This window comes from Desmodus rotundus, chromosome 3 (genome assembly GCF_022682495.2).
Source record: "Desmodus rotundus isolate HL8 chromosome 3, HLdesRot8A.1, whole genome shotgun sequence".
NCBI classification, from domain to species: domain Eukaryota; kingdom Metazoa; phylum Chordata; class Mammalia; order Chiroptera; family Phyllostomidae; genus Desmodus; species Desmodus rotundus.
Window position 1 is genome coordinate 153,708,736 of NC_071389.1, and position 13,325 is coordinate 153,722,060.

At 41.0% G+C, this 13,325-nt stretch overlaps 1 protein-coding gene across 3 annotated transcripts in view; it reads left to right on the top strand.

Annotated features, from left to right (window-relative positions):
- The window catches only part of LIMA1 (LIM domain and actin binding 1), a 79,509-nt gene extending 68,120 nt beyond the window's left edge, over window positions 1-11,389 (top strand). For all 3 annotated transcript variants that reach the window (XM_024575359.3, XM_024575360.3, XM_045184085.3), the window contains 2 exons: window positions 6,969-7,102; window positions 9,175-11,389. In XM_024575359.3, the coding sequence (XP_024431127.2) occupies window positions 6,969-7,102; window positions 9,175-10,186 (1,146 nt within the window). In that variant the 3' untranslated portion in view covers window positions 10,187-11,389. The remainder of the gene's footprint in view (window positions 1-6,968; window positions 7,103-9,174) is intronic.
- The last annotated feature ends 1,936 nt before the right edge of the window (window positions 11,390-13,325 follow it).

Genomic DNA, 13,325 nt, shown 5'->3' on the forward strand with positions numbered 1-13,325 from the left:
AATGGGTAAAAGATCACAAAATGGGAAATATGAGAAACCCATTAAGCTAAAATCAGCCCATTGGACAGGAATGTGCAATGTCAACTTCGGGAGAGAGGCTCCTGAGTCTGAGGAACTCTACCATCACATGATTAGCGGTCAGCGCATTCAAAGAAAGAATGTGACATCCCAGTGAGGGTTGGCCAGCCCATTTGCTGGAAAAACAGACATTCAAGTAATACTTATGCTTTGGTATACTATTAGATGTTAAGGAATGAACAAAATTTTTGTACCCCCCAAACATTTTTAGTTGGCTATTCAATCTTTGGCCTCTTTTCATTCACCAATTTTTTAAAATCATCTTTTGCCTTTCTATGAACAAATATATGGTCCCATAAAAATAAACAAATTAAAATATATCCAATACCTATTGTAGGCTGATCATTATTAAAACTGACTTCCTTTTTTTTTTTTTATCCTTACCCGAGGACATGCTTATTGATTTTTAGAGAGGGGGAAGGAGGGAGAGGGAGAGGGAGAGAAACATTGATCAGTTGCCTCTCACACATGCCCCAACTGGGGAATGAACCCGCAACCTAGGCCCGTGCCCTGACTGAGCCACACAGGCCAGGGCTAACTTGTTATAATTGAATGCTTTGCTAATATTGTGCTAATTTACTCCTTGGGATTAATAGCAAAACACATCCATATTTCTTTAGTGTCTTTTTCCTCTGGTGTCCTCTTAAGTTTTGTTTCAAAACTTAACATTTGAGAGAAACTCAGCAGGCAGAATGAGTTTTCGGGTGGTTTATACTGCCACATCCTCATGCATGCATCTGCCATGCGGGTATCTCTCAACTGTGGGCTCGCTTGGTTCCTATGAAAGTGCCAGTGCACAAAAAAATGTGAAGAGAACACAGGTGAGCAAAGGGGAGAAGCCAAGACTTAAAGGGAGGGTTAAAAAGGGGACAGGGGTAAAGAAGGTAAACATGAACATTTTTCTGTTATTTTTTAAAGATTTTTAAATTTATTTTTAGAGAGAAGGGAAGGGAGAGAAAAAGAGAAGGAGAGAAACATGGATCGTCCCCAGTCGGGGACCTGGCCCACTACTGAGGCATGTACCCTGACCAGGAATTGAACTGGCAACCTTTTGGTCTGTGGAGTGATGCCCAACCCTCTGAGCTACATCAGTCAGGGCTAAACATGAACATTTTAGAGGAAGCAGAGATTCATGAGGAGAGTAAGGTTTATTGAAAACGGTAAAAATATAGCAAGAGAAAGCAAGTATAGGGAGGAAGAACTGGTTATAGTCATTGAATTTGCACATGTGCTCAACATGACCCTCTTCTCTTCTGGCCGGAACGATCCGCTCATGCTGTCATCAGCACTTTCTTTTCCAGCATTTGGAGTCCAACAAAGTAGCAAATGCCATGGGGTTAATTTCCTCTCCAACAGCAGCCCTGCCCAGATGTGAGTCCTTGGGTTATAGTTCTGGATCAAGGACAGCTAGCAAATCTGACTTGGCCATGGATTCTGTGTGACTGAGGGACTAGGGAAATTCCATGGCTAATCTATGAACTGAAATCTGTTTTGGAGTATTTTTGAATTCTCAATCCAGTCTTAAATCCCTGTCTTAACGACTAGACCAGACCTCCTAGTCCTTGGTTGGATCTTTAAGATCCTTCCTGATTCAAACTCCAGGGTCTGAGCTGATGAGCACTGAGCAACACACATCTCAGTTAGGTCTTCCTGGCATACCGTAGAGAGGCAATGGGGGTGAAGTGCCACGTGCACCTTCCCAGACCCACGCCTGCTTCTTTGGCCCTGGTCACTCAGCAGTAGAATGCAGACTGGTCTGCTTTCGCCAGCCCCGCACCTCAGGTTTTGAACACTGTCTAGGGCTGGAGTAAACTGGCCCGCTGCCTATGTTTGCCCATGGTTCAAAGCTCAAGTGGTTATGGTGCACGGAGCCTGGGGTGGGGCCCAATCACGTCTCTGCTTTTAAGAGCAGTTTATTATCTCCTCCTCAAATTGACCCTTTACATTCTGTGGACAAGTCTATAGGTGCTTTAGTATTTACAGGAAGACCCGCTGGCGTAACTGGTCTTGTGGCTATAGACCAGGCAATTGACATCGTTTCTTCACTTTGGGAAGAATAAATTTGTTCACTCAGAATACATTTTTTGGGGTCCCATGCACCCTGGAAAAACTCTCCCTCAGTACCTTGTCCATAATTGAAAATAGGGCATCTAAGGTCGAGACTCAATTCATTTCAAATTTTAGCTTAATTTTTTTTTTTAATGATACTGGTCTTTAAAAGTAAGGATTATGTATATTTTGAACACTGGCCAAATAGCTCAGTTGATGAGACTTGGTGCTAATAAAGTTGAAGGTGCAGGTTCACTCTCAAAAAGGGTGTTATTCTGGGTACAGAGCTCAGTGGACCCTGTGAAAGGATCAGAACATTTTGACCCAGGAGACCCAAGAGTCTCTTAGGCTTCGTGTTCTCCCATTGAGAGAAGTCACTCCCTAAATGTTCCCAGAGGGGAAGATAAGGGAGGAGATACAAGGAGAAGTAGTTGGCCCTGGAAACACCCGCTGTGCCCCACTGTATCCAGGACAGCCCCGTCCCAGGCTCCGTGGCTGGTCCTGCTGGTGAATGTGGAGAGAACATGGGAGGCTGTATGAGAGGACATGCACTGTGACGCCCCCTCCGTGCCCTGCCAGCTGTCCCTTCCTCTATAGGCAGGATAGGAGCTTTCATGCTCTTTTGCAAAGTAATCAGAATTATGCTAGAAAGGCATCCAGAATCTTTTCTCGCTATCTACATTAGTCCTGCTTTCTCAGAGCACTAACCTTTCCTCTACATGGAGAGCAGTCTATTTAAGATGTGAATATGCCCAAAATGCTTTCAAAAAGTTTTGCAGAAGGCTAGGGGAAGGGTTAAGACTGTACAGAATTGGCCCAATCATTTACTATGTGCTGAAGAATTTTAATTTAATTATCTAGGTATTTTGCACAAATTGGAAGGAGGGAATGACAGGCATTTTGTGATGTTCTGAATTTCCTTCTGATTAAAGGCAAGTTAACTTCACTGCCTGTTGCCAGCTGCTGCCTCCCGAACCACACACATATATACCCCAACTGGAGCCTTCATTAGACTAAAAAATGTACTTAAGATAGGAGAGTGAGAGGGTGGAGATGAAGTCATACAAATTTGTTGGAAAAAATAGTTTTAAGTAGATGCTGATTGGCAGAGGCCCTTGCGAGATCTCTCAGATGGGAAAGACACACAGTGTTTATGAGCATCAATTATGCATAAATTACCTCATTCATTCCTAAGTATCCCAAAGATATTATCTACATATTTTAATTTGAAACAAAGACTTTAGTTTGTTCCAAGTGCTATCATGAGATTATTTTCATTTGGATTAGCATTTGCTCTCTTCTCCCAAAGAGTTTCCTTTAGTTATGGAAGTTTAACATTCCAGGAAAATTTAGAAAATGGCCTGTTGGTTTGTGACTTGGTAGTTCTGAGTTTTAATTTAGTGACTGTGAGAACTTCGATAAGGCATCTGACATCCTGGTGCATTAGTTTCAACTTGTGAAAAAGGCCGAGGGAGGGGAGATGGGAAAACATCTTACATACCGAAAAAAATATGTTTTTAAAAGGTCTAACATTCTAACATTGGCAGTGTTTTAAATGTGGCTGTGCCAGGTCCAAGCATACCATGAAAGCGTGGGCAGGATGTACGCCAGGCCTACCGTAATGCTAGAGATTTGTGGGCATTGACTACGCTTCCTGTTGTCTGAATAGACATGGGGGCAATTACAGAAAAGTGGCTGAGAGCCCAGGACGGAGGAAATAAAGGGAAGGCACAGCCGCAGCCACTCTGACTTGGCATTGTACCATGTTGGCACCCTCTTGTCTTTATGAAAGTATAAGGGCCTTGGGCAGCTGCCTCATAAACCTTAAATAATATTAAAAGGGGGTTGTGTGAAAAATGAATAGGAATAATGGGAATCTGGTAGGTCTGGCTAGTTGGAAGCATGTGGTTAGTCAGATATTTGAGCAGCAATCCATAGGCATACCTCAGAGGTATGTGGGTTTGGTTCCAGACCACTGCTATAAAGTAAGTTGTAGTTTTTTGCTGATGGAGGGTCTTGCCTTTAATTTGTGTTTAAAAAAAAAAAAAAATCCCCAGTGGAGCCACCAAAAAAAAAAAAAAAAGAAAAAGAAGAGCAACACATCATCTGTGAAGCTCAATAAAGCAATGTGCATTAAAACAAGATATGCCTGTATGATTTTGATATTCAAGAAGAATTGTTTACTTGTGTGAGTAAAATGCTCCATTCAAGAGAGAGCCATTATGGGTCCGGTGTGGGAGGTAGTAAGACGCTAAACAACCGTTAACGAAACACTACTTGTGTGGGTAAAGACTCATAAAAGCCCTCTCTCCTGAGCTGGGACATGTTGCAGCCTCAGGTAGCTACGAGTGAGGCTGATTTTGCCGCGATTGGCAGAGTTACTTGAAAAAGAAAAAACATGGTCTTGTTCGTGGATCTGAGTCGGTAACTGAGCTGCAGCGCCGTTGCAGTAAAGCGCTCCAGGGCCGCCAAATGCTGTGTACTCATTGAAGGTTCCTGTTTGTCTCTTCCAGCTTCTGCTTCCTGCTCCCGGTACCTAATCTCTGCTCCTGCCTTCCACTTTCCTCCTAATGTGAGCTCAACTTTCAGCTTTCTCTCAGGTTCTCCCTTCTGTTCCCTGGGCTGTGCCCCTCTCCTAAGTGTGCTCTCTGTGTGTGCACAGCGGGGGGCTGCTCTGTGACCCTCAATGCCCTTTACAGAATAATGCCCGTTTCCTCTTAGACCATGTGAAATTTGTCTCCTGCTCTGTCTTTACTGACCAGAATGAATACTTATTTTCCTAAGTCAAGTGTTAAAAAATACAGAATTCACCCTGCAGCTGAAAAAGATTCTCAATCTGATAAATACATTAGCCTATTACTTTTACATTCTGTGAATTGTGATTTGTACAAGCCCTCTCCAATGGCTTCAATTGTACTATTATATCCAATTATTCTGCATTTTAATGTATCTTTTGCTTGCTAGACAAAGGCCTCATCCTTTTAGAGAAACATAATTAAACTATTCAAGGACATCTCTACTTAACTCCTATCTTCTTAGAAGTGTTCACATAAGAAAGAAAAAATTCAGAGCTCCATATAATGTCCTAACGACTTCCAACGGCAATCAATATAGTAACATTTGATCACATTTAAATACCTCCCTTATGCTTGGAAAACTAGGTTGTAGCCTGTGGTCTTTGATTCTTTAAGTTTTTCCTTTTTAGGACCATACCCCTAGGAATGGAGGGGGTGGTGTTATTGAGGAGCCATTTCTACTCAGTTCTGCTCCTTGTTTCTTAAATCCTTTGGTGCTATTTTGGAGTTTCCCACGAATTTTATTAAATTCCTTTTTTTTAAAAAGATTTTATTTATTTATTTATTTGCAGAGAGAGGGAAAGGGAGGGAAAAAGAGAGGGAGAGAAACGTCGATGTGAGAGAGAAACATCAGTTAGTTGCCTCCCACATATCCCCAACCTGGGACCTGGCCCGCAGCCTAGACACTTGCCCTGACTGGGAACCAAACCGGTGACCCTTGGGATCACAGGCCAGCACTCAATCCACTGGGCCACACCAGCCGGGGCTAAACTCCTTTTTACAGACCTTTCCTTTTACTTCCATTTTATGCCCATTTTCTGTTCTCACTTCCTGTCCAAATCTGCTTGAAAAACCATTATTATTTTTTGCTTTACCTCCTCATGAATCATGTGACAAGTGAACCAGCAGTGTGAATTTTTTAAGAGTCTATTTTCAGGTTTTTAAAATCAAAATTCTATCTTGCCCATACCTGGTTTATTTTAGGCTTACTTAACCATTCAGGTCCTTATTCGCATTATTTCCCACCACACTGATCTTGGCAGCAAAACATCCAGCAATGGGCCTGTGAGAGCTTCCCGGCCACCTTATCCTAAGCTGCTTCTGCTTTTACTGGTTGAGGTGTTTCTGTTGGGGCAAGTCAAGGGTTACACAGTCCTACGGACTCGGTGCCCACTCCTAGTAGCCAGGTAACCATTATTATGTAAAAATTTACAGATTTGCAATTCTGGCTTTCATCAGTGCTAGAATGCCAAGTCTTTTATGTTCTTTAGGCTTCGGTTTACCAGCTGAACAGCTGTGCTCGCCCCGCCCTACTCCACGCTTTACAAGCAGTTCCTGATTCCCAGTTATGACTTCCGCTCCCCATTACATTCATTTTGTTCTCACTGGTTTTTTTTAAAGGTGATAGAAACTACAATTTTATTGGGCTATGCTTTTTTTCCTGGAGTCCTAATAAAATAGTTTTGTCTCTTTTACATTGTTCCATTTATGTGTCTGTTTTGACTTCTTTAAAAAAGATTATGCCTAGTGAATTGAGCAAGTCAAGATTATAAGCAGAGGGAACTAAAAGATGCTTTATCAAAGTGCCTTTCCCTAATTCCCAAACCCAAATACTCTTCCTCTCCTTGAAAATTTTCCCCTTCAGAATTTGTTCTCATAAAAGTCTGTCCTGTTTTTCTTTGGCACTTGAATGAAATAATCAAACTTCTTCTTGTGTGTGATATTTTCCCCTAATTCCCTGTCTGTGGAAACATTTTGTGTATGTTGTAGCCTAAGCTTTTCTCCTAGATCCAGCCCTAGCCCTACCCACCCTCAGTGGCTGCTGCACTTAGGGCATCCAAACAGGCTGGGAAAGGAATTCAGGACAGCCTCTTGGCCTCAAAGAATCAGCTGATAGAATCATAGCAGACTTAGTGTGCCTGTGAGAATTGACAGACCAGGTTAGGGAGCCCTTAGATAACAAAGTAAATTTCAGGGCCCATCTCAGCAGAGTACTCACTCATCACTGCCTATGCTAAGTCAAAGTTGTCCTTTTTCTTTTCCTAGAAGTTTCAGGCACCTGCAAGAGAGACCTGTGTGGAATGTCAGAAGACAGTCTACCCAATGGAGCGGCTCTTGGCCAACCAGCAAGTGTTTCACATCAGCTGCTTCCGTTGCTCCTACTGCAACAACAAACTTAGGTAAGCGAGAGGGAAACAAGCCATCTTTCTGGGTAGTGGGACCTCCGGAGGGAGTCTTTGGCTTTTAGAACACTGGTACTATCAACTGTTGTGCTGGTAGTGTACTATTAGTTGAAGGCCCCTAAAAAAGGTAAAGTGACAAATAAAGTGACCATTTAGTACAAATATTTCATATCACATGATAGTGGTGTTTGGAACGTCTTGATACATTGATATGTTAATTTACATGTTAAAACTGAAGTTTAAATAATAGAGTTCCAGGTAAAACCTCCTGTGACCTAATTCAATAGAATGTTTTCCCTTAGTATCAGAGCATCATAAAGTTAACAAATCTCAGGAGACTACTTGTCTGAGCCCTTACTTCAGAGTGTCCTGAACACTGTATAAATGGTAGCAATAGCAGTAAGAATAGACCGTGAAGAACATGTATTTTTCTAAATGTTGCTTCATTTTCTTTCTGAGAAAATAATCATTATTTCTATCATTTCTTTCAAGTAACTCAAAGTATGGATGTAAATGTGGCAAATTGGGGAAATATTCTTATTTTTTTTAATTATTTTTAAAGATTTTATTTATTTATTTTAGAGGCAGGGAGGGAGGGAGAAAGAGAAGGAGAGAAGCATCAATGTGTGGTTGCATCTTGCATGCCCCCTACTGAGAACCTAGCCTGCAACCCAGGCATGTATCCTAGACTGGGAATCAAACCAGCCACCCTTTGGTTTGCAGGCTGGCACTCAACCCACTGAGCCACACCAGCCAGGGCTTTATTAACTCATTTTAGTTATAGAGTCTAGAGAAGGGACTAATCAGAATGTTACTTCCTCCAGCTTTCCTTCCAGAGCAAACATCCCTTCTAAAATGCTCTTGATAGGTACTTGATTGATTGATTTGAGAGAGAGAGAGGAAGGGAGAGAAATATTTATTGTTCCACTTATTTATTCATTCATTGTTTGATTCTTATATGTGCCCTGACTGGGGATCAAAGCCATAACCTTGGCGTATCAGGATGATGCTCTAACCAATTGAGCTACCTGGCCAGGCCTGATTGTTTTTTTGTTTATTCATTTTTGGTGGGGTTTTTTTTGTGGGGTTGTTTTTTGTTTGTTTGGGGTTTTTTTCCCAACTGTATTTTTTTTCTCCAAAGTACATTTTTCTGAATTTCTGAATTTTTATATTTCTGATTTGGAAATGCTATTGCTTTTATACGCCCTTTAAGATTTGTTACCCTGTGAGAGACACCAAATCTCCTAACAGCCTGTCCAGCACTGACATTCAGGTAGACGTACTTCCTGGCTACTGCTCACCGTTCTCCTATTAACTGTCACTTACTTGTATTCAGGCACTAGTATCTGCTGAGTTCCAGCTGTTTGCAGCACATTGTATACCTTCCTGTACAGGTGTGCTTTTAAATTTTAACACAAATGGGAAACAAGGAGGAAGAAGATTCAACTTTTTACAAAGGAATATCATTATAAGTAGTTATAGGTTATAAATACTTAGGGAATATATGAGTGATCAGAGGTAGGTGCGATTACCTAGGCAAGACCTCCTGGATGAAGTTATGTTTTTAAAACAGTTTTGACAAAGGGTAATGAAATCATTTGAAAATGGGAGCATGAGCTCATTTGGTTGGAGCATCGTCCCATACCACAAAAGGTTGCAGGTTCAATCCCTAGTTGGGGTGTGTATGAGAGGCAAGCAATCAATGATTCTCTCTCTCTCTCTCCCTCTTCCTCTCTCCCGTGCTCTCTCCCTCCCTCCCTCTCTCTAAAATCAATAAATATATCCTCAGGTGAGGATTAAAAAAAAAAGAAAAGAAAATAGGAGCATGAATCAGGTAGAAGAATGTCTTGTGAAGGTTCAGGTGTGGAAGTGAGCCTGGTTTTTATAAGGATAATAAAACAATTGTACTTAAAAAGGGTAGAGAATCTTAGTAGATTGATCTACTTTTAAAGATATTTTTCAGACTTATCATCTTCTGAAAATACTGAAATTGCCAGATTTCGGCCTGCTGGTATAAATAAGAGTACACAGATTTGTTAACTTTATGTTCTTTTTTCTTTTAACAACAGTCTAGGAACGTATGCATCATTACATGGGAGAATCTATTGCAAGCCTCACTTCAATCAACTCTTTAAATCTAAAGGGAACTATGATGAAGGCTTTGGGCACAGACCACACAAGGATCTGTGGGCAACCAAAAATGAAAATGAAGAGACACTGGAGAAACCAGCCCAGCTTCCAAATGCAGGGGAGACACCTCAGAGCCCAGGAGTAGAAGATGCCCCCATTGCTAAGGTGGGTGTGCTGACCGCAAGTATGGAAGCCAAGGCGTCCTCTCGGCCAGAGAAAGAAGACAAGCCAGCTGAAACTAAGAAGTTAAGGATCGCCTGGCCACCCCCCACTGAACTTGGCAGTTCAGGAAGTACACTGGAGGAGGGGATCAAAGTATCCAAGCCCAAATGGCCTCCTGAGGATGAAATCAGCAAGCCTGAATCTCCAGAGGATGTAGACCTGGATCTGAAGAAACTAAGACGATCTTCCTCACTGAAGGAAAGAAGCCGCCCGTTCACTGTAGCAGCCTCATTTCGAACCACTTCCATAAAGAGCCCAAAAACCTTGTCCCCACCTTTCAGGAAGGGCTGGAGCATGTCAGAGCAGAGTGAGGAGTTTGTAGGAGGAATAGTGGCAGGAAAGAAACAAGTGGAAAATGCCAACACCTCTGAGAAGAATGGGAGTGTGGGAAAAACAACCTGGCAAAATAAGGAATCTAAAGGAGAGGAGGCAGGGAAGAGAAGAAGTAAGGAAGTTTATGGTTTTGAAACAGGCGGTGAGAATCTTGTAGAAAATGGTGCAGACTTAGATGAAGATGAGAGAAACCTTTTCAAACAGCAGTCTCCACTAGAACCCAAGTCTCCAAATTGGTCCAGCCTTGCAGACAACACCTCCACTAAAGAATTCTCTACTCAGAATCAGAAGTCCCAGGATGTGGAGTTCTGGGAGGGTGATGTAGTCAAAGAGCTGTCCGTAGAGGAGCAGATAAAGAGAAATCGGTACTACGATGAGGATGAGGATGAGGAATGATAGACCTCGGTGGTGCTGGCCCTCACCTTTGTGCTAGTGTTAGTGAGCCACTGCCCTTTATCAGAGTGATGTACGTAAACGGTTATCGTAGCATGGACTGTAATTTATGTGGAAGTAATTTTGGGAAACAGTTCTTGCTTCAGAAGAAAATCCCATAGTGCAGCTTATCTCTAAATCCTAGAGATAACATTACCTAAATCCTCTATTTTAGGGATGAAGGGAATATTCCAACTGATATAGCCCAGATTCCACTGTATTCCCAAAAGGCAATATGAAGTAGATGATTATTATCGTACATTGTTACACTAAAAATTCAATCATACGGAGGGATTTAGGGGCCTAAACGTTATGACTGAATGCACTTTAGTATAAAGGGCACAGTTTGTATATTTTTAAATGAATACCAATTTAATTACTTAGCATTCATCTTTTAAGAGATCAAATATTTAGTCTTTTTTAAAATTTAGGTTAATTTTCATACTCAAATATATGTGAGAAATTTATTGCTTTGCCTTCTGCTCTCTCAACCACATCCTGAACTGGATTCTTGAGATATAACAAAACCATCTTTCTGAAGCACCTTTTAAGCACCTTTGGTGCTTGAAGAGATCCACTGTCTCCCAAATAAACTATAGTATTTGCCAATGACTTTCACTATACCCCAGGTGATTGCTTTTTTCTCTGGTGGTGTCTGTCTCATAATTTGCTGAAAGCTACAATATTTTAATAAGATCTTTTATATTGCTGTTAGCCATGTTGCATATTAGAGGAAAATGAGTTTAAAGAAGGAATAATATAGGAAAAAACGCCTTAAACCACTTGAGCTCAGACCCCAACCCCCAAACCCTATATGTCACTTCTGATCCTGTTTCTGGGACACTAGTTTTAAAATTCCTATCAACCCTGAAATGTATTGATTTTTGTGGCAGACAGTATTCCTAGGGTGCAATTAAACCAATTATAGGCCTTTATTGGGGGGGGGGGACAGAATTCTAGTATTAAGGCTTTGAAATATTTGTTGTACATAATTGATATTCCAAATTGTATGTGGGGAAGAGAGGTGTTTTAAGCTATAGGCTTTTCTTTGTACTGCATTTTTAGAGATTTAGCTCTAGTATTTTTTAGAGTTGTAAAATATTCTGCTTACAATCTTGTGTAGTCTGAAACATTTTTATTCAATAAAGCTTTTAATTTACATTTGAACTTTACAGTGTTTCTTTTCGATTTTTTTTTTACATTGTTACAATCTCTCAGGACCTACTTTTACTTGAGCAGTTTGGGAAGAAAAAGGTATGATGTGGTTTAAGTGAAGTGCTATGAATATATGTCACCACTTGGTGGTGGTGTTGGGATGATTTTGGGGCTTTCAAAGTCCCTAAAGGAAGACAATTTTTTCTTGAAAAGTGAAAGCAACTTGGCAAGAGAATTAATGTGTACATTCAAAGTGAGCCATTTGTTTTACCAACTCAAAATTCAGTTATTTTTTATTGTTAATTGTATTCAACATTTAATTTACCTTACAATAATGCCTAATAGGCCAAATGGAATTTCCAAATGCCTCTGCTGAAAATGGACTTATTTTCCACCCTGAGCAGAGGCATAGTTGATTATTTGATTTCCTTACCTGTACAGACAACTGACCCAATTGTTAAAGCACCTTTTATTTTAATGGGAGAGTGGATTATCTTGGAGATAGGCATGCATTTTGAGTTATCTGTTATGTTTTCCAGGGGTACTGTGTGTTTCAGGGGTTTGCCTGGTCTTCTAAGTGGATGGCAGGGTCCTACTTTCTGTTCTCGCCCCACCACAAGCTGGAGTCAGGTAGAAAGCCTTGTTCACTGAACAGTTATCCAAAAGCTCCTGCTGACTTTCATAAAATATCCAATCCTGGCTTGAGTATAGCTACTTTTACTGTGTGACTCGCTGCTACTCTAACCCATCCACATGGTACAATTTCTACTGACTTTATACATAAAATTCTGAGTGCCAATGGCTGGCATTTTTGTGGATATCAGTTGAGTATGTCACCGTACATCAGGTAAATGGGAACTGAGATTACACTTAGAAAAACTTTTTCTGTATCTTTCAAGGGCTAAGGTAAACATATTAGAGGTGTACAAAGTAGAAACAAAAACTAGCTCCATAATCAAGGTAAGAAAAGGATGTCATTTCAAGAGAATGACCAGATAACAATGAACATTCTTAGGGGGGAAAAAGAGAGCCAAACAAAAAGTGTTTATTTTCTCAGCTCTACTTAATGAAGGCAACATGTTTGGACTTGACGTGTCAATGGTGGAAATATGACAATGTGAATTTCTCACTGGTATAGCAGGAAAAGGGCCAGCTTGTAACTTGAGATGGTTAAGGAGACTTCCTGACTGCTACAGAGCCAACTGAGTGCCATCATCTTGCTGGTGGGATCACTCCTGGCCAAAGTGAAAGCTGCATCGTTTGCTTTCATTACGTATTTTGTGAGCAAATATGTTTTGTAACAGCCAAGAGGTTGAGAAATGGCACAAATACGTTTTTCTAGGAATTAATCTTGAGACCAAGATCATTGTGTGCTGGTTCCTGCATGCCAAGTTAGCATGTTCTCTATTCCTTGGGTCTGTGATTTGAGCACAGATGGCATTGGGGAGGAATTCCTTCTTTTAAAATGTATCTTAAATATAGGGTAGTTACCATTGAGCTATTGCTGGGTTTGGAGAAAAATGGTTTCAGGCAGTAGTTCTCAGACCAGCAGCAAAGTCATCACCTACTGGGTTTATTAGAAATGAGACATGCAGATTCCTGGACCCTTCCCTGAACCTCCTGTATCAAGCTCTTCGGATGGGGCCCAGGAAACTTTTAAGAAACTCTCCATGTGGGATGGAATAAGCTAATGCCTGAGCTGGGGCACACTAAAGTTTCAGAACCACTGAGCTGAAGAAAACCTAGTAGTCTGCTCCTTAGAATGACTGCTTTTTTTGTTATGTTTTTTGCTGTTGTTGCTGTTGCTGTTTCCTTTCTTCCTCTCTCTTTGAAACCCTTTCACTTCTGGGTAAGCATGCCATACTGGTTATAGAGTTACTTTATCTGTCCTTAGACAAGAGGTAGAGATTTAGATTTTTAAACCTTTCTTAAGACCACTCCAGTTAGC